Source organism: Anomaloglossus baeobatrachus, chromosome 2 (assembly GCF_048569485.1).
Source record: "Anomaloglossus baeobatrachus isolate aAnoBae1 chromosome 2, aAnoBae1.hap1, whole genome shotgun sequence".
NCBI classification, from domain to species: Eukaryota; Metazoa; Chordata; class Amphibia; order Anura; family Aromobatidae; genus Anomaloglossus; species Anomaloglossus baeobatrachus.
In genome coordinates, this window is record NC_134354.1 from 311,160,888 (window position 1) to 311,183,341 (window position 22,454).

General features: G+C 44.4%; 1 protein-coding gene across 2 annotated transcripts in view; it reads left to right on the top strand.

Annotated features, from left to right (window-relative positions):
- The window catches only part of SCUBE3 (signal peptide, CUB domain and EGF like domain containing 3), a 1,252,506-nt gene that overhangs the window by 1,104,254 nt on the left and 125,798 nt on the right, over nt 1-22,454 (top strand). For both annotated transcript variants that reach the window (XM_075335886.1, XM_075335887.1), the window contains 2 exons: nt 20,719-20,871; nt 21,002-21,081. In XM_075335886.1, the coding sequence (XP_075192001.1) occupies nt 20,719-20,871; nt 21,002-21,081 (233 nt within the window). The remainder of the gene's footprint in view (nt 1-20,718; nt 20,872-21,001; nt 21,082-22,454) is intronic.

Consider the following 22,454-nt stretch of genomic DNA (forward strand, 5'->3'; position numbering starts at 1 on the left):
GGAGGGCAGCAGCGGAGTGGGCAGCCCAACCATCGAGCCAGCGGTTACAGTGTCGTCGGAGTTGACTGCCAAATTTGACCTTCGAGACACCCTGGCGAGACATAGTCCGGAACTTAGTGCGATGTCTCTCGGGGGTTATGGTAAAAATGGCAAACAAAGTGTCTTTAATAATTCCACAGTCCAGGCAGTCCTGAGGTCCAAGTGATCGGGCAGCCTCCTGGGCCCGGACAGGCAAGCTTGTCCACAGGTATTTGGACCACTCAGCTGTGGGCACTTGGTGCATACGCATTAGCACCTCAAAGTTTTGTAAGTGTTCATCTATCTCAGTACTGGAATCATTAAACACTGGCACGTCCCTGTAACAGAGATGACTTCCTTGATGGTGGTCTATCCTGGAGATAGGTGCTGGTGGTAAGGAAATTGAAACTCCCAACACGAATTGCAGAACACCAGCCCTCTCTTCCCTTGAAGCTTCAGGCCCCAATACAGTCAACAATTCCTTGACTCATTCTGCTTGGGCTTTGTTTGTTTCTAGACTGTCACTGGATCTAGGATGAGATACAGGGTTTACCTCCTCCGCCGATACCACATCGGCAGTGTCCTCATCATCCTCTGCATCATTCTGGTTCCCCCAATGGACCAATTTCCGGATCAAGTCTGACCGAGTGTCAGTGTTCATGTATTCAATCTTTCGCATCTGGCACAGATCCGGTACCATCCATTTACTGCTGCAGTCGTAACTCCTCTCCGGTCCTTGTCCCATGGCTGAGCTAGTGGGGTTGGACATGGCAGCGTCCTAAACCTGAATGCCTCTCCTATGGCCTGCTGGGTATACTTATGTGCCTCCCTGGTTGTTGAGTCCTGGACGGTGTCCGCGAACACCAGTCCTCTGCAGCTCCCCTGGATAACCCAGGCTGAGTAGTATCCCACTGCTGCCACCAATTGTAGAGACAAGGGGGTCAGTGGGTGCTCTTGTCCGCTGATCCGGCCGCCTTTAGAAAAACAGCATGGCCCAGGGCTCATCCCAACTGAACGCCCGACCTCCTTAACCGTGGTTGGAACACTACTCAGACAACACAGGGTGAGCGAATCACAATATTAAGACTTTATTGGATCCCCAAACAATTAACAGCACATAGCACATAACCAGCAAAACACACAAATGTAACAGGCAACAGGGTCTCACCCTTCCGCTGGCTTACCAGGGGTTTAGAATGTCCGTGCCTCAGAGCTTCCAGGGCTACTTACTCCAAACCAGCAGCACCCCGCTTTCGGTGGGCACCCACCGAGAATGGAATAATGCCAGATTTAGGAAGCTGGCTGAGGTCCGCAAAGTCTGTATTCAGATGACTGGATTGTCCCAAGCTGGATTCCTTCCTTAGGTAGTCCTTGATATCAAAGCCGAATCCTTGCATTCGATGCTGAAGTCCATATAGTGTTATAATCCAGGTTATGGCTTGCCAATCGGATCCTCAGGTCCTAGATTGGTAGCATGTAGCAAGAGTCTCCCTGGGCAATGGACAGTCCTCCTTCTTATACCCCTGAGCACTCCCTTCAGACCATTGTGGTCTTCACGATTGGTGGATAAGACTGGGGTCTTATTGGCTAGATTTCAAGCCATATTCAAATATCCAGAGAAATGATAGGCAGGTAAGTTACATCACATCTAGCAATTCACTTAGTAATACAATGGAAGGTTCGCATAATTGATTTATCTGGGTGTCTGGCCTTCATTAGCCAAGGCAATTACATGAGTCAACAAGAATCTTGTAAAAACAATGAGGGCTTATCTCCCGTCTATAAACAAACTATCTTCATGTCTGGCTGAATTTTAAGAAATGTAACCCCTGCTAAGCACTGACAGAGTCCATGTCATCACAATACCAACCAATAGGGAGGGGCAAAACTGATCTTAATGAGCCCTTAGTCTGTCCCTACCTAGCAATGAAGGGTATGACGCCCTAGGGTTGTGGTGCCCCATTCACCAATGGGAAACCCTAAAAATCCCTAGTACACCCTAGAGTGCACAAATATGTTCACCCAAAAAAAAGAGTGAAAAAAGAAAATTCTAAAAGTCAGACTAATAAAGACAGGTCATTAATATGCCATCAAGAACAAAGCTGTCACTCATCTGGCAAAAAGGTCTAGCAGTCAAGGTCCTCATCAGAAACATCGTCCCCCTGTTCAATTTACAGGGTTCTTCAGGAGACAGTTAGGTCAAAGTCCAGTACGGAGAATGTTACATCCCGGTAGCAGCCAGGGTCGGGGTGCGTTGACGAATATCCCTGCTGAGCATTGCATGGTGGTAAAGTGTCATGTTGCCTGGCAGCGGTGGGTACGTGATCCACCTACTAATGCCTGCGTAGACATTGCTAGGCAACACGGTTTGCCTTGATGACATGGAACGGGGATGGGCGGTGTTATACATGTTGCTTGGTAACGGCAAGGACGCTGACTTGAGCATCCACCCAGTAATGTCACAGGGCATGCGTGAACGTGACTGGGTAACACTATACGCATAAGGCTGGAGGAATAAAGACTTGTAATGGGAGGAGCCGGCTTGCTGTATGCAAACCTGAAACCAGCTGTACGAGGAACGGATTTGGCTTCAGTGCGCATGGTAAATGCAAAGGTGGTGAGTTTGAGATGGAATTTGTTACTGGAGGTTGAAGCATACACGTGTCAAGCTATTATATTTTGCCACTGCAGGTTTCATGTAATCCCTTTATTTTTCTATGATTGCTCTCCTGAGGAACCCACAGTATTGTTGAAGAAACAAGTAGAGAGTGTTTATGTTATTTGGGGTAATTTATTCCCACACTTGGGGACTGCTCTTGTTAGGGCAGGAGCTATACCTGGGCACAACAGGGTATAACATAATATTACCTGTTCTACAGATTCCATCCGGAGGACTCTGATGGAAGATCTCAACTACAAATTGGGTGACATCAAACCATTTAATTTTATGTATTTGTATATATATGTTATAGTGTTATTGTGCTGAATTTTTGCACTGATTTGTTTGGCTTATGCTTCTGTATAATTTTAAAAGGATTCATTAAAAGGTTTATTTTATTCCTATTAGCGTAATTTCATTGTTAATGTGTCGTCCAGTATAAAGGGCTTGTTAGGCGGGGTACTTGTACATGAATATACAAATACTGGTGTTTTGGAGGGCATGGGGGACCCTTGGTAGTTAGACGTGCGTGGCCAAAAAAGTTGCTAGGGAACTACCTAAAAAGTTGTTCCTGCCAGTTTTAATTGGCTGGTCAAAATCCTGCAAACACAGTTACAGGTATTGTTACTTGAAAGTGCATGGGCTAAAACAATTTCTAGGGAAGTATCTAAAAAGTGGTTCTGGTCAATTTTAATTGCCTGCTGAAAATTACGCGCACACATTTATAGGTATTGTATGTTAGTGCCTGGCCTAGAAAAGGTGGTAAGTAGGGATGAGCGAATGTATTCGCCAATATTCGGTATCCGGCAGATAATGGGGTATTCGAGGTATTCGGTATCCGACGGATAATATGGTATTCGTTCCGATACTTTCATTTTCATTTCTGGACTTCCTGGCACCTTTTTCCAGCCAATGAACACATCTGACATTACTTGCCCTCACAGTAACGCCGCAGCCATCTTTGCTGTGGTGTTACTGTGATTGGCTTTCCCGCACAGCGTCATAGGGGCTATATAAGGCTTCCGCCATTTTGTGAACACGCATTCATTCATGAGCTGCCGGTGTAGCTAGACTGTACTGTGTGCGGGACAGTGTTTATACAGCGTTTATACAGCGAACGAATAATAGTCCTTGTAAGGGCTGAACACAGTGTCCACTAGCTGCTAGCAACTGTGTAAATCATAGAACCAGGTATAGGGACAGTGCAGTGCATTCTATGAGATAGTGTTCCTGCTGCACAATTAAAAATAGTCCTTGTAAGGGCTGAACACAGTGTCCACTAGCTGCTACCAGCTGTGCAAATCGTAGAACCAGGTATAGGGACAGTGTTAGTGCATTGCTTAGTTAGGTGAGAGCCATTCCTGTTTTAAACCAGCGAAAAAAAAAAATATCCTCTTATTAGTGGTGCATACGGTCTGTTACTGCAGTGTGTGATATAGGGAGAGCTTATTCACAGGGAGAGAGAGATTTAAAGCGGTTCTCCTGACATCTGCTACTAATAATCAACAATCTCAGCACTGCTACATCCCTTGTGTCTGTTATACTAGGAATAGGTATTACAACTTGCAAAAAAATGTCCCAAAATTGTCAAAACAACGGGTTTAGGTGTAGTGTAGTGCCTGTCAGCCACCATCTCAATTCATACCAGCTCAGTTGCGTCCTTGTGTTGGCTTCATAGCGTACATAAACTCCATAGTACCCTACTGCTAAAAAAAAATAGTGTAAGTTTAAAAAAAAAAAAAATAAATAAATAAACAAATTTTCTGTCACAGCCGGTAGCCAAATACCATAATATATAGCATCCTGTTTGTGGCTTCATATCTTACAAAACTTAGATAGTGGCCTGCTGCAACTAACACACAGTCTCAGTGTTACCCAATTTTTATTAAAACTTGGTGTCAGTGACACTTTTTCTGCCTGAAGGCCAGTACCCTTCCTATCAGCAAACTAGCATAATTTTGCGAGCTTCATATCTTACAGAACTTAGATAGTAGCCTGCTTCAACTAACACACAGTCTCAGTGTTACCAAATTTTTATTAGTACTCGGTGTCAGTGGCGCTATTTCTGCCTGAAGGCTAGTACCTTCCTATCAGCAAACTAGCATAATTTTGGGGGCTTGATATCTTACAGAACTTAGATAGTGGCCTGCTGCAATTAACACACAGTCTCAGTGTTACCAAATTTTTATTAATACTCAGTGTCAGTGGCACTATTTTTGCCTGAAGGCCCAGTACCTTCCTATCAGCAAACTAGCATAATTTTTGGGGCTTCATATCTTACAGAACTTAGATGCCATGATTTACTCCTGGCTCAGCTGCAGCTGAGCCTTTTTTTTAGTTTAACGTCTGATACAGGTCACATTAGGGGTTAATCCTTCCTGCCTCGTTCTGGAGGTCAGGCTACTTTATAGGGCACTGTTTCTCTGGGACTACGCCAGTGATATTTCTGGCTCTGTTGTGTTCTGCTCGTGAGTGACTCGTTTTCTGCCCTGCCCCTCTCCTGACCTCCGTGTTCACCTGACCTGTTGTTAACCTCCTCTGTTCTCTGTTTCCACTTTGTCAGTGTCTCTCCCGTTGTCTCCCTTCAGTTCCCTGCTCGTTTGTCTCTCTGTTCGTTCCTTATCTGTTTACCTTGATTCTGTTCTTGTCTTCCCATTCTCCCTCGCTTCTGAGTTCTGATTTCCTGGCTATTGACTGTTTGCTTCCCTCTGACTACTTTTAGACTTTACCCCTGTCTATTTACAAGACCTCATGTTGTGACACGGCTTTCTGACGATTCTACTGCAGTCTGGTGGGCTTGACTAGTAATACCTCTGCTAGGGAATTCTTTGCTCATACGTTTTCTCCACTCTAACCCCCCCTATTGGTTTACCAGCTAACCACCTTCTCAGGTAGTTTCAGGAATCCTCAGTGTGCCACATTACTGTGCTGTACTGCTGGTGTACATCTTAGAGTACAGCGTGACATTAGATAGTGGCCTGCTGCAACTAACACACAGTCTCAGTGTTACCCAATTTTTATTAATACTTGGTGTCAGTGGCACTACTTCTGCCTCAAGGCCAGTACCTTCCTATCAGCAACCTAGTGTAATTTTGGGGGCTTCATATCTTACAAAGTTTAGATAGTGGTCTGCTGCAACTGACACACTGTCTCAGTGTTACCAAATTTTTATTAATACTTGGTGTCAGTGGCACTTCTTCTGCCTGAAGCAAAATACCTTCATAGCACCAAACTAGCATCTTGGTGGTGGCGTCTTCCTATCTTACAGAACCTACATAGTGTCCTGCTCTTACTAAAACACAGTCCGAGTGCCAAAAAACTATACTAAAGTAAAAGTGTTGTCAAACCCTGTTTTCATTTTGGGCTGAAAGACATTCACAGCATGTTTGTCGACTCCTCCAAGTGGTAGTTTGTCCAATAAAGATACCCTTTGGTTTGTAGACTTACAGAAACAGCTATCATGAGAAACTATTAACACAAGTTTAACAACCCAGCATAAGTGTGGGGTAAGGGCTGTGGACGAAGTGGTAGTGACAGTGGTGGTCGCCCAAGCAGTGTGATCGAGCCAAAGAAAAAGGTTCCTGCTTTATCTACTTCTGCTTCCTATCCCAATTTTCTTGTCCACGTGGGAAAGCACTCTTGCTCCCTGAACAGTGCGAACAGGTAATGAGTTGGCTAGCAGAAAATGCCTCCAGTTACTTGTCGAGTAGCAAATCCTAAGGGTCCACACAGACAGACTTGAGTAGCCCAGAGGCTGGCCCATCGAATTCTCAGCTTGGTCCTCCTTCCTCACAACATCAGTATTCTAAGGAAACATATGACACCAAAGCAGGTTACTCTGAGGAACTGTTTACCGGACCCTTTGACCTTTCTTGCCTCTCACCGCACAACACCACCAACGCAGGTGAGGCCGTGGTGTGCAGTCATGCACAGATCTTTGAGCACCCAAGGCCAGAACAAAGTCATGTTGTTGGTCGTGACATGCTGGGCAATCAGGTGGAAGTGTTGGAGGATGATGAGACACAGTTGCCCTCAGGTCAGCCTGAAACCTCCATTTCTGAAGATGTTGACCTTCAGGAATTTGAAGATGACAAGGTCGATGATGAGGTGACTGATCCAACATGGACAGGTGGCATGGATTGCGAGAGCAGCAGTGCAGAGGAACATGTGCCCAAAGTCCGCAAAAAAGCTGTACGACATAGGGTTTCGACCACTGCCAGAAGTCAATCAACTGTACACATGACACCACCACCTGTGACATCTCAGAGTCAAAGGGTCTGTGCACCACCTGTGCCATCTCAGAGTCCAAGGGTCCGTGCACCACCTCAGCTATCTCAGAGTCCAAGGGTCTGTGGTGCGATTGTGTGGGAGTTTTTTTCCAAGAGTCCTTCGGACCAAGCGGTTGCCATTTGTCAAATCTGTCAGACCAAGCTTAGCAGAGACAGAAATACTTCCAACTTGGGCACCTCCAGCATGAGAAACCATATGTTAGCCAAGCACACTACTAGGTGGTTGACAGCTCTAGGTGAAAAACACGATTTCCAGACACAAAACTCTGCCCCTGGGCTGCCTGCTTCCCAAACTGGTGTGCAAAAAGGTGGCGCTAATGCCTCCTTCTCCCAACCTGACGGACAAATTCAATCATCAACAACTACATCCGCTTCGGTGTCCCAGCGTACCTTTCAGTTGTCCATACCACAGATCTTTGAAAAGAAGCGAAAAATACCTCGTTACGCACCCAAGGGCACAAACCATAACTGCACACATTGCATGATTGATAGACTTTGAGATGTTACCATATCGGCTTGTAGGAAGAGAGGATTTCCGCGACCTTTTGGTGGTGTTAGAACATCAGTACTCTGTGCCTAGCCGCCACTATTTTTCTCATTGTGCCGTCCCTGCGCTTCAAAATCATGTGTCCGTAAACATCAAATGGGCTCTCACCAACGCCATAACAGGGAAGTTCCACTTAACCACAGAGACATGGACAAGCAGAAGTGGACAGGGATGCTACATCTCACTGACGGTACACTGGGTGAACCTGGTGGCGGCTGGTACAGAGTCTGAGCCGGCAATATCCCATATAGATTCCACACCCAGAATAGCGGGGCCCACTTCAATCACAGTTTCAGTAGCCTTCTACACAGCAACAACGCCCTCCTCCTCCTACTCTTCATCTGGCTCCTGTGCATCCTTTTCAACATCTGCCGGTGTCCAACCGTCGACATCATTCCCCAGCTGGGATCTCTGCAGCACTGCCTCGGCTAAGCGGCAACACGCTCTACTGAAGCTCATCTGTATCGGTGACAAATCGCACATGGCACCTGAGCTTTTGAAAGCAATAACTGAGCAGACAGATGAGTGGCTTGAGCTGTTGGACCTCTGTCCAAGGATGGTAGTGTGCGATAAAGGTCATAATCTGGAACATGCCCGTCAGACGCAGCTGCCAGACATAAGTACAATAATAATAGAAAAGAGGCACTCCCAGATTGAAGTGAAAAACTTGGAAAATTTATTAAACATTCAGTCTAAAGCTGGTGTCACACATAACGACAACGACAACGACGTCGCTGCTACGTCACCATTTTCTGTGACGTTGCAGCGACGTCCCGTCGCTGTCGCTGTGTGTGACATCCCGCAACGACCTGGCCCCTGCTGTGAGGTCGCCGGTCGTTGCTGAATGTCCAGCTTCATTTTTTCGTCGTCACTCTCCCGCTGTGACACACACATCGCTGTGTGTGACAGCGAGAGAGCGACGAAATGAAGCGATCAGGAGCCGGCACTGGCAGCTGCGGTAAGCTGTAACCAGCGTAAACATCGGGTAACCAAGGGAAGACCTTTCCCTGGTTACCCGATGTTTACGCTGGTTACCAGCCTCCACCGCTCTTGCTGCCAGTGCCGGCTCCTGCACTGTGACATGTGGCTGCAGTATGCATCGGGTAATTAACCCGATGTATACTGTAGCAAGGAGAGCAAGGAGCCAGCGCTAAGCAGTGCGCGCGGCTCCCTGCTCTCTGCACTGTGACATGTAGCTGCAGCACACATCGGGTTAATTAACCCGATGTGTACTGTAGGAGAGCAAGGAGCCAGCGCTAAGCGCGGCTCCCTGCTCTCTGAACATGTAGCACAGCGACGTTATGATCGCTGCTTCTGCTGTGTTTGACAGCTAAGCAGCGATCATAACAGCGACTTACAAGGTCGCTGTTACGTCACCGAAAATGGTGACGTAACAGCGACGTCGTTGTCGCTGTCGTTTAGTGTGAACCCAGCTTTAGTGTATCAGACGTTTCGGCCCAGAACATGGCCTTTGTCAATGACCAACAAATGAGTTATACCTTCAAACCATAGAAATTCCTTGAGTAGGGAACATGTGCAAAGGACTATTAGGTATGCGCTTGTGAGATAAGGCTCTATTGACAGCGGTATCTACCGCTGTGTATTTCTAAAGCACCAGATATGTGCTGCAAGATAAGCCTCTATTGAAAGCGGTGCCCACCGCTCTGTATTTGTAAAGCGCTAGTGAGTTGACACAATCTGTATGGGATCTATGAAGCAGCGGTATCCATCGCTGTGCTAGAAGGATACCGCTGCTTCATAGATCCCATACAGAATGTATGGCTTATCTTGCAGCACATATCTAGTTCCCTACTCAAGGAATTTCTATGGTTTGAAGGTCACTGGAGGCGGTGGTGCTGGTGGAGGAGGAGGAGGAGGGCAAGGTCAACATCCCAACGGGTACATGGTAGGTGACCTTTTAAAGTGCTGTCAAATATGTCCCAAAAAAGATGTGAGACAGACACCAATATGATATATAAGGTACAGCCCTTTCTAATAGAAAAAGAAGGAAAAATGTAAAAAACGAAACGTGTGAACATATGTTAAAGTATTTTATTTTGGAGGTCGGGGCTTGATTTGACGTTTATTACAGTGATTAGGCACTAGAAACTGTTTCTTAGCAATTTCCCCTCTTTTACTTTGGTTTGAGAACTGTTCTGGCGAGTACATAAATGCTGCGTGCTGCTCTGAGCACGTTATTCAAAGACACCAGAAATACAGTGAGGCACCTTCTACAGGCTGTGCCCATACTGTTTCTGCCTTTTCCCATCCATTTAAGCCTTTTCCTCTGTCACCACAGGTCACCTACAGGTTCGACGTAAAATTATTCTGGTTTCCCATAGACTTACATTGGGGGGGTCGAATATTCGCGAATACTCGAATAGCGGCGAAGTATTCGCCGGATATTCGTTGAATCGAATAATAGGGTATTCGATCATCCCAAGTGGTAAGGAAGTATCTAAAAAGTGTTTCTTTGCAACTTAAATTGCCAGCTCTAAATTATGCCGTGAAATACATGTCTAGGTATTGTTAGTGGTGCCTGCTAAAAATTTGGTTTTGAACAAGCTAAAATATCTTCTTGGCACTTTTCTGTGTCTGTGCCAAATGACGCAGTGAACCGTCTTTGTAGGTAGTGGTATGTTTTAGTGCCTTCACAGTACTGCCAAGGCAGGAAATAAATAATTTTTCTTTTGTGTCAGATGTCAAACAGGTGCGTAGGGTTGCAAAACATTTGTTTGAAAAGGGAAGGGTACGTTATTCATGAGTGCTAAATCACGATAAGGTTTTAGGGGAAGAGGGAATTTGTTAAACCCTTTCTCTTCTTTTTCTTATATATCTAATTTTTATTTTTCCTTATAACAAGTTATATTTAGTGATGGACGGACCCGGACTGTAAAAGTCCAGATTCGCGCAGTTTCAAAGTTGCTCGTGCCCGGGATTCCAGGTATTTGATCTGGATCCAGCACTCAAGAAATTAAAAAAAAAAAAAAAATAATAATAAAGAAAATAAGAATGAAGTGAGCTCTTCATACTTACCAAGGCTCCATCAAGACTGTAAACTGCTCCCGCAGGGCTGTACGATGCTCCTGCGGCCTCCCTGGGCCGCTCATCATTGCTGGTACATATGCATTGCTTTCCCTGCCCACAACTGGCCTGGCTTCTGTGATTGGTTACAGTCAGACACGCCCCCAGCCTGTGTGACAGAGTCTGCCTGCAACCAGTCATAGCTGCTTATTCATTCTCTCCCTGGAGCTCATAGTGGGCAGTCATGCTCTATGGCCGCTAACAGTGACTGTGTTGTAGCAGAGCTGTAATCGCTGTGGGACCTCGTGTGGATTACGTCAGACCTGCAGGGGTGTTTAGGGCATCAATAAATTGGTAAAAGTAGGTTTTATTTGTATTTTATTTCAAATAAAGGATTTTTCGATGTCTGTGTTTATTTATTTGCACTTACAGATTAGTGATGGGAGGGAGTCTTTTAGACACCTGCCATCACTAATCTAGGGCTTAATAGCAACTGTGGAAACATACAGAGAAAAAAGGAGTTTTAAATGTTCAAAATGTTTTTTTATTTTTTAATTATAGAATAAAAAGGTAAACATTCACCATAAAGACTACAACACGAAGGATGGAAAAGGGAACTAACCCAAAACCTGTGTATCACCAATCAATAAATTGCATATAAATGTCATAATAGCAAGGAAAGTGTTCATGTGCATAAAGTGCATATATAATTAAAAAAATGGCAAATACCCGGTAGTACAACATATATAACAGCACAAAAAGCACTTACCCTGGGTTAACCGGTAATCCAGAGGCAAATGAGGGGGTCAAATAATTGGTTCCCCTCTTTTGCCTCTGGATCACCGGTCAACCCAGGTTAAGCACTTTTTTTGCCCTTATATATGTTGTACTATCGGGCATTTGCCATTTTTTTAATTATATATGCACTTTATCAACATGGGCACTTTCCTTGCTATTATGACATTTATATGCAATTTATTGATTGACTGGTGATCATTGGGTTAGTTGCCTTTTCCATCCTTGGCGTTGTAGTCTTTATGGTGAATTTTTACCTTTCTGTTCTATAATTAAAAAATTAAAAAAACATTTTGCACATTTAAAACTCTTTTTTCTGTATATTTCTATACTGCTGTGGATTGTGCTGTCTTGCGTTCATGCCTGCATGTTCACATGTGTCATTGTTCAGGCATGGATGGATTAAGATAATAGTTTAGACCATTGGTCTGTTTGTGTTACTACTTAGTAGCAACTGTGGGCTGTTATTAACCCCTTAATACCCCAATTACCACCACTCCAGGGAAACAGGAAGAGCTAGGTAAAGCGCCAAGCTTGTCACATCTAATGGATGTGCCAAACCTGGGTGGCTGCAGGTTGCTATTTTTAGGCTGGGGGCAGCCAATAACCATGGCCATCCCCAGTCTGAGAATACCACCCCCCAGCTGTCGGGCTTTATCTTGGCTGGGTATCAAAATTTGGGGGACCGGACGCTGTTTTTTTAAATTTATTTAAATAATTTAAAAAATAAAGCCACATGCGGTTCCTCTTATATTTTTTTTTTTTATATTTTTTAGAAACCATCTTTATTGAAAAGAAATCGTTATACATGTACAGTGTGTAAAATTAGATGCAATTTTAGAAATATCAGATGCAGCTTCGATTATGCAAATTATAAGACAGTTTTTTCTTAACTAACCTAACAAATCTAGAACTCCCCCAAACACTCCCCCCCTCTATTTTCCCCTTTCCCCAGGCACAAAAACATATTTGTAATATCCTCTTAGCTAAGCCTAACCGGTGTAGTACCTGGAATGAGTTGTCTCATACCAGTCGGTAAATTGGAAGCATTCGTGTATTGATTGGCATACCGAGTGTGGTTGTGTATCGATATAGTGTGACCATGTGAAAAAGAAAAGTTCTGTTCTTTTGTCTTTATGTAATAGAGATTCAATCCACTCCATTTGAAACAAGTAATTCATCTTTCTGGATATAAAAGTTAAAGTAGGGACCATATTTTGTGCCCATAAATGGAGGATACTTTTTCGGATAGCTGCGGCCCAGATAATTAAAATACGTCGTTGTCGAGCAGAAAGTCCACTGAGCTTATTTTGCGGCAGTATATTAAATATTGCCCATTCAGATGATAGTGTAAAAGGAATATTAAGTGTAGTTTTGAGATAGTCATGAAGACGTTCCCAGACCTCTTGGATTTTCGGGCAGTCCCATAGACAGTGGTATATATCTGCTGGAGAGCAAGAACATTTGGGGCATGAGGGGTCCCCCCTGGAAGACATCTTGGACATAACTTCGGGTAATATGTAGGCTTTGTGGAATATCATAAGAGCCATTGTAGTGTAGCTATCATATGGTAGTATGGATTTTAGGCGTAGTGTGGCTTTTAGTATATCTGATCATGTATAGTTAAGGAGTAGCGATGTCCATTTACCCGGCCCCGGAGATGAGTCTGACCAAGAAATGTGGGGTTTGATAAATTTATAAATATGGCTTAATGAGTATGTCCCTGTGCGTGAAGCAAAAGACATCTGGTGTATGGGATTAAATCTGTCTCTATCTGATATACTATTTACAACTGATGTAGTGTAATGTTTGATCTGAGCTACGATGAATATATTACTAGCCAAAAGTGGGTATTTGGAGATGGCGCCCTCCAGGGTAAGTGGAGGTTGAGTGTTTGTCAGAAGGTTACAAATCAACCTGCACCCAGACTCACCCAGTCCAAGCCCATGTCGTTTTTTTTGTTTTTTTTTAATTATTTCATGAAATTCATGAAATAATTAAAAAAAAAGGGCTTCCCTATATTTTTAGTTCCCAGCCGGGTACAAATAGGCAGCTGGGGGTTGGGGGCAGCCGTACCTGTCTGCTGTACCTGGCTAGCATACAACAATATGGTGAAGCCCACGTCATTTTTTTGGTGGGCAAAAAACTCCTGCATACAGTCTTGGATGGAGTATGCTGAGCCTTGTAGTTTTGCAGCTGCTGTCTGCTCTCCTGCATACACTAGTGAATGGAGCATGCTAAGACTTGCAGTTCTGCTCCCCCTGCTTCTCCCTCCAGCATACAGTCCTGGATGGAGGATGCTGAGGCTTGTAGTTCTGCAGCTGCTGTCTGCTCTCCTGCATAAAATAGTGGATGAAGTATAAACCAAAGAGAAAAATTGTATGAAAAATACCCTGAGTAATAATGAATAAAATGCAAGTGCTTAATAGCAGGGTACTTAGTATATACATTTTTGCAAAAACGTAAGACACCATCCCACCTCGTCACGGTGTACCCATCTGGGACGGTCCCTAACCAACTAAAGTTAAAACCATTATAAATACCTGACTTGTGTCTATCAAAAACTCCAATGTGAATGGTAACAAGTGGTCAGCTGGGTCCCAGATTAAATACACAGCAAAGTGGGAAGCAATTGGTTGTTCAGCCTCAGTATAAGGAGGGCTGCACCCCCAACTTGCAATAAAGCAAGATAGCAGACAAAAAACACCAAAAAACTGAGCTGTAACAAAAAAACAGTAAACATGCAACATTACAAGCATGTAAATGGCAGCCTCTACACAAGAACAAAACAAAGAGAAAAATTGTATGAAAAATACCCTGAGTAATAATGAATAAAATGCAAGTGTTTAATAGCAAGGTACTTAATATATACATTTTTGCAAAAACGTAAGAAGCCATCCCACCTCGTCACGGTGTACCCATCTGGGACGGTCCCTAACCAACTAAGGCTGCTTTCACACATCCAGTTTTTGCTGTGCGGCACAATCCGGCTCTTTGCAGAAAAAACGCAACTGTTTTTTTTTGCCGCCAGTTGCGTTTTTTCCGCATAGACTTTCATTAGTGCCGGATTGTGCCGCATGGCCTTGCGTTCGGTCCGTTTTTTGCCAGATGCGGCATATTTAGCTCATGTGGCGGCCGGATGGAACGTTGCCTGGCACGTTTTTTTGTCCGGCAAAAAAAACCACATTGCGCCGCATCCAGCCGATGCAGCGCTTTTTCCAATGCATGCCTATGGATGCTGGATGCGGCAAAAAACGCATCCAACCACCGCATGCAGTTTTTTGCACTGCGCATGCTCAGTAGCATGCCGCAACCGGGAAAAAACGGACAGGCCGCATGTAAAAAATTATGCAAAGGATGCGGGTTTTTTGCCGCAACCGTTACATAGGTTTTACAGCCGGATTTAGCCGCACTGCTAAAACCGGATGTGTGAAAGCAGCCTAAAGTTAAAACCATTATACATACCTGACTTGTGTCTATCAGAAATTCCAATGTGAATGGTAACAAGTGGTCAGCTGGGTCCCAGATTAAATACACAGCAAAGTGGGAAGCAATTGGTTGTTCAGCCTCAGTATAAGGAGGGCTGCGCCCCAACTTGCAATAAAGCAAGATAGCAGACAAAAAACACCAAAAAACTGAGCTGTAACAAAAAAACAGTAAACATGCAACATTACAAGCATGTAAATGGCAGCCTCTAGACAAGCCCATGTCGGGTTTTTTTTTTTTTTTTAATTATTTCATGAAATTCATGAAATAATTAAAAAAAGGGCTTCTGAATATTTTTAGTTAAATAGGCAGCTGGGGGTTGGGGGCAGCCATACCTGCCTGCTGTACCTGGCAAGCATACAAAAATATGACGAAGCCCACGTCATTTTTTTGGTGGGCAAAAAACTCCTGCATACAGTCCTGGATGGAGTATGCTGAGCCTTGTAGTTCTGGAGCTGCTGTCTGCTCTCCTGCATATTCAAAAAAGTATGGTGTGCTCCAACCAAAAAATGAGTTTATGAGGTGCAAGTGAGAGGACCGCGGTCCTGGTTATCAGTCAATATTTATACACTGCACTCTCATGTATATGCGAAGTAGAAAGAAGACTTGAACAAAGTTGATTCTTTAGCAAAAAATGTGGATATTTATTTATAAAGTGACAAGGGAGGAAGACGTTTCGGCCTAAATACGGGCCTTTCTCATGCCGGGTCACTCCACTAGGAAACGACAGTTTCTCTCGAGTATTGTTTTATCTTATGTAGTCTGCAGTTGCAGGGATAAAGATGAAAAGAGGAAATCCACCCAGGGTATATCTGATTAGGAGTCACAGGAGTCAAGCTCTGTTTTGCATATTCATTACATACGGACTGTTCAGGTGTGGACACACGTCCTTTGAAATAGATGTGGTAGTATGGGAAAAATTCCCTGATAGGTTGCACCTGGTAGTTGTAGGGGATGGGGACAGCCGTATAGGGAAAATTTTTAGTTATAATATGCTGAGGAGGGCTTCAATCTGTGTACTGCTCATAGGGGGTTTGGTATATATGGGTGGCATACAATAAATCCTCTTACTGCCGCCTTCCCAGGTTATGGCTCAAATTTTTAGTTAAATAGGCAGCCGGGGGTTGGGGGCAGCCATACCTGCCTGCTGTACCTGGCAAGCATACAAAAATATGACGAAGCCCACGTCATTTTTTTGGTGGGCAAAAAACTCCTGCATACAGTCCTGGATGGAGTATGCTGAGCCTTGTAGTTCTGCAGCTGCTGTCTGCTCTCCTGCATACACTAGTGAATGGAGCATGCTGAGCCTTGCAGTTTTGCTCCCCCTGCCTCTCCCTCCAGCATACAGTCCTGAATGGAGGATTCTGAGGCTTGTAGTTCTGCAGCTGCTGTCTGCTCTCCTGCATACACTAGTGGATGAAAGATTCAAAGAAGTCGATCCAGCACGGTGCATTTGATTAAAAATAAAAGTCCTTTATTGAAAAACCATTAAAAAGTCCATTATGCCATGCTAGGACGTGTTTCGGACGGGTTGTCCTTACTCAGTCTGGACTGAGTAAGGACAACCCGTCCGAAACGCATCCTCCCAGCATGGCATAATGAACTTTTTAATGTTTTTTCAATAAAGGACTTTTATTTTTAATCAAATGCACCATGCTGGATCGACTTCTTTGAATCTTGGATACTAAGGGAGCGCGCTGACTCCAAATGGATCCCTGCGTGGTGAAATGATGGTCTCCTAAAACAAAGAGGTGAGCTGGACACACCCTTGTATATACTAGTGGATGAAGTATGCTGGGCCTTGCAGTCCTGCTCCCCCTGCCTCTCCCTCTAGCATACAGTCCTGGATGGAGGAGGCTGAGCCTTGTATTTCTGCAGCTGTTGTCTGCTCTCCTCCATACAGACAGACAGACAGCAGCTGCAGAACTACAAGGCTCAGCATACTCCATCCAGGACTGTATGCAGGAGTTTTTTGCCCCTCCAAAAAAAAATTACGTGGGCTTCGCCATATTGTTGTATGCTAGCCAGGTACAGCAGGCAGCTATGGGCTGCCCCCAACCCCCAGCTGCCTATTTGTACCCGGCTGGAAACCAAAAATATAGGGAAGCCCTTTTTTTTTTTTTAATTATTTCACGAATTTCATGAAGTAATTAAAAAAAAAAATGACTTGGGCTTCGCCCAATTTTTGTGTCCAGCCAGGTACAACTAGGCAGCGGGGGATTGGAATCCGCAGCACAGGGTGCCCAAGCTTTCTGGGCACCCCTGCTGCGAATTGCAGTCCGCAGCCACCCCAGAAAATGGCGATTTCATAGAAGCGCCATCTTCTGGCGCTGTATCCAACTCTTCCAGCTGCCCTGGTGACGGGTGGCTCGCTGGGTAATAATGGAGTGTAGGGGTAGCTGTATGTTATCAACTGGCACTAAGCCCGAAATTCATGGTGTCACGCCAATATTAGACATGGCCACCATGAATTTCTAATACAGGTAAAAAAAACACAACACACAGAAAAATATTTTTATTAGAAATAAAACACAACACAATTAGTGACTCCATCTTTATTGAAATAAAGAACCCCCCCTCCGTAGTAATCCTGGGTCATGGGTCCCACGCCATCCAATCCGGATCCAATATCATCTGATCGGTTTGCTGGAAGGCAAAGCGATCAGATGATGTGTCAGGCTCAAGGGCCTGAATCACATGACACATCAGCTGATTGTATAAACGGCTTTTATACAATCAGCTGATGCATCAGTGCAAAAAAACCCCAAAAACTACACACTTCTGTGCTAACTCCTGTTCAACAGCATCAGCTGATAGTTTAGCCGGCTGGGCGGTAAAAAGCCGAAAAGCCGGCCTCACCGCTCGACTTATAGTGTCAGCTGATTCCGTCAGGTGACCACATCAGCTGATCATCGCCAGGTCTGAGAAAGAGAGAGGAGAGAGAGAGAAGAGAGAGAGAGAGGACAGAGAGAGAGAAGAGAGAGAGAGGAAAGAGAGGAGAAAGAGAGGGAGAGGAGAGAGAAGAGAGATGGAGAGAGAGAGAGGAGAGAGCAATGCAGCCTCATTCTGTGAACTGCTCCGATGTTAGAGGTGTGTCCCGCGGCTCACAGCTATTGGCCAGCTCCTCCCCTCAGTGCATAATTAAATTAAATTATAATTATAAATAAATAATAACTATAATTTAAAATTATAAATAAATTAAATTCTTTACCTGGATGGCCGGGACTCGAACTCGTGAACTTAGGCAGCAGCTCTATCCATTGAGACACTGCCTGTAATGAAAAGCATGGGAAGATTTGGTAATCTTAACCTCTGTATTGCAGTAGAGAAACCAGAAGTAGATTATTCAGCTGCAAAGTTGAGAGAGAGAGAGATGAGTGAGATGAGTGAAAGAGAGAGAGAAGAGAGAGAAGAGAAAGAGAAGAGAGATGAGAGAGAAGAGAGAGAGGGGAGAGGGAGAGAGAGAGATAGAAAAGAGAGAGATGAGAGAGAGATGGAGAGAGAGGAGAGAGAAGAGAATAGAGAGAGAGAGGAGAGAGAGAGAAGATATAGAGAGGAGAGAGAATAGAGAGAGGAGAGAAGAGAGAGAGAGAAGAGAGTGAGAAGAGAGTGAGATAGGAGATAGAGAGGAGAGAGAGAAGAGGGCAGAGAGGAGAGAGAGAGAGGGGAGAGAGGAGAGAGAGGAGAGAGAGAGAAGAAAGGAAGATAGAGAGAAGAGAGAGTGGAGAGAGAGAGAAGAGAGAGAGAAGAGAGAGGGAAGAGAGAGAGACATTCAGGCACTACCGAAATTGTGCCCAAATTGTGCCCCCAACTCCCCATAACCCTGATCCCCTCCCACCACACTTACTGTATTTCACTTGCTTTGGCAACACTAATTGTATTTTGGTCCTGCCAATAAAGCATATTTGAATTTGAATTTGAAGAGAGAGAGGAGACAGAGAGAAGAGAGAGAAGAGAGAGAGAGAGAAGAGGAGAGAAAGAAGAGAAAGAGAGAGAGGAGATAGGAGAGAGAGAGAAGAGAGAGAGAAGAGAGAGCAGAGAGGAGAGAGAGAGAGAGAGGAGAGAGAGAGAGAAAAGAGAGAGAAGAGAGAGGGAAGAGAGAGAGCGAGAGAGAGAGAGAGAGAGAGACACGCAGGCACTACCACCCCCATCATCATCCCCGCACACACCCCGGCACTACCGCACTCATCATCATCCCCGCACACACCCCGGCAGTACCGCACTCATCATCATCACCGCACACACCCCGGCATTACCGCACTCATCATCATCACCGCACACACCCCGGCAGTACCGCACTCATCATCATCACCGCACACACCCCGGCAGTACCGCACTCATCATCATCACCGCACACACTCCGGCAGTACCGCACTCATCATCATCACCGCACACACCCCAGCAGTACCGCACTGATCATCATCTCCGCACACACCCCGGCACTACTGCACTCATCATCATCATCCCCACACACACCCCGGCACTACCGCACTCATCATCATCATCACCGCGCACACCCCGGCACTACCGCACTCATCATCATCATCACCGCACACACCATCGTCCCCGCATACACACCGGAACTACCGTACTCATCATCATCACTGCACACACCACGGCACTACCAAATCCATCATCATCCCTGCATACACGCAGGCACTACCAGAGTGAAGTCTCCGGTGACAGCCCGGCTCACTTCAGTTGCTGCGTGGAGCTGACACAGAGCAGTCGTGTTCTGCGGCGCTCCCTGTCAGCTTGATGTAGCAGAGTTGAAAGCATCGTGTGGATTATTTCGGACCTGGAGGTGTTTGGGGATTAATAAAGTGGTAAAAGAGGGGGTTTTTTTGTCATTTATTCCAAATAAAGGATTTTTCGTTGTGTGTGTTTATTTACTTTCACTTACAGGTTAATCATGGAAGGTATCTCGGGGAGACGCCTGTCATGATTAACCTAACCTTATTACCTCGATTGCCACCGCACCAGGGCAATTCGGGATGAGCCGGGTAGAGTCCTGGGACTAGCGCATCTAATGGATGCGGCAATTCCGGGCGGCTGCTGGCTGATCTTGTAAGGGTGGTGGGCTCCCATAACGTGGCGCTCCCCATCCTGACAATACCAGCCTCCAGCCGTGTGGCTTTATCTTGGCTGGTATCAAAATTCGGGGGGACCGCAGTTTTTTTTTAATTACTTATTTATTTATTTTACTGCACGATATAGACCCGCCCGCCGGTGGCTGTGATTGGTTGCAGTGAGACAGCTGTCACTCAGCGTGGGGGCGTGTCTAACTGCAACCAATCATGGGCGCCAGTTGGTGGGGAAAGCAGGGAATACCAGATTGAATAATGAGCGGCAGCCATTTTCAAAAGAGGAAAAGCCGCCGGAGCTTTGTGACAGCCGTGCAGCAGATCGGTGAGTAGGAAAGAGAGAAGGATTGTGCTGGGGACGCATACAGATACGCAACGTGCACACATACTTACTGTGAAAACTCACACTTTTGGTGATCGAACTGTTATCGAACGTTAGCTCAAACTGTCGAACGTGAAGCAAATCGTTCAAGTTCGTCGAAGGACTCGAACACCGCCCAAAACCACTCGAATTTGAAATTGGCGAACGGTTCGACTCAAACATCGCTCATCTCTAGTCATAACTTTTAGGAACTCTTCTAACTTTTGTCACATGGTTCTTGAACATATTGTCCACATTATAGTCTGGCCTATGTTGAATTTCAGGGACTGTACTTAATTAGGCACATATTGAAACTGCTATCTTGAATGCCAAGGTAGTTTGTGTCTTCTCATTTTAAATCCTTTCTTGGCAACTAAATTCTCCAAGGTGAATTCCTCCTTTAAAGTTTGAAATATAGTAAAGAACAACCTTTATTATTCTGTTTCCGTACGCAGCTTCACCTTCCTCCATTACCACCTATGAGACTTGTCAAACATATGAACGACCAATTGCCTTCACAGCACGTTCTCGAAAACTCTGGGTCCACTTTAAAAGCAATGAGATGAACAGTGCACGTGGTTTCCAAGTACCCTATGTCACATATGATGGTAAGAATAATATAATATAATAGTATAATTTTGCTGGAAATAATCTATATATATATATATATATATATATATATATATATAAAATGTACAGTATATGCTAAAATCAACCCATTGTTTTTGTTTGTTTTAGAGGACTATGAACAGTTAGTTGAAGACATTGTGCGAGATGGAAGATTATATTCGTCAGAAAACCATCAAGAAATTTTAAAGGTAAATGACTATTGTGGGAGCTTAAGCTCTTTCGCAGCCGCTGTGGTCCACGCAGATATGAGTTTCCATATCAAACAGGGTAAAAGATTTTTCTTGCATAAACTTTCAACATAACATAAACAGCTTTTCTTCAGCCAAAACTTTCAATAACAAAAAAACAGTCCTTTCTCAGTGTAGGAACAGTAAAGTAGCACCAACAGACCAGTACAGGTAAGGCTTATCCTCAGGAACAGTCTGTTCACGATTAGTGATCTTACAGACCATTTGTATTCAAACATAGCTGAGCTAGTCTCAATAATGTCACACAAAACAGCTATCGTCCATAGCAACGGATTGATTCTTGCAGTTTGGTGCCCACCGACTATCCAGTCTCGTCTCAAAGATTCTGACTTGTCTCTCTCCAGCTTATAACAACTCACTCTTCTCATCTTCCCCCAAATGACTGACAACTGAACTAATCACCATGTTCTATTCATATCTATCCATGTGCATTTTCCGGCCTTGCTATTTTTGAGAACATAATAAAATTTCTGTCCCTGTGGCACCCGCAATTTTGTCTTCTGACTTGGCCAAAAGTCAAGCGGTTTCAAGTGGGTTTCTATCCTTCCAGAGTTTTAGTAAGTTGCCATAATGTGAGATGAAACAGGTTTGGGCTAAGAAATGCACTCCACTCACTAATATACTTACATTTTCATACGTTTATTTAAACAAAAAGATAAAAACATATTAAAAACATGTGTTCTCCTTATTTCCCTGATGAAGCTTGTCTTTACAAGCGACACGTGTTGGGTGGGGATTTACTAACTTCCACATCATGTCAGCACTTTTCTTTGCATTATGATGAGATATCTTTGTCCGTCTGGTTGTGACAGCATGGGTATCTGATACAGGTTGTATACTGAATACTTTTGGGTGATATTTGCTATGAATTATAATTACCTATCATCCCAGTGACTGTTCTGCCTTCGTCCACGTGTGAGCTGTGTGGACTCAGGCATACAGCTAACCTTCATCCACTGTTTCAATAAACAGACTGTGTTGCCTTTAAGTCTTTATTTATTAAATGATGATGGATAGGTGGATGATCATAAGAAATGGATGATTAATTGGTAAAAACTATAACAAAAGATACAAATCCAAATCAGTACAGGCATATCACAAATAACAGAATGACATACATAGTAGTACTGGTATTTACAGAATCTGCATAACATAGAGAGCAATGCATATGACTGAATACAACATTTACACTGCTGATGCTGCCCTGCACCTGCTCTGCATGTATCACGGCCTATGTAATCTGAGTAGAGCCACTGTTACTTCACAGTGCCTACATAACAACTGTACACATATTCTAACATAAATATGTAGTT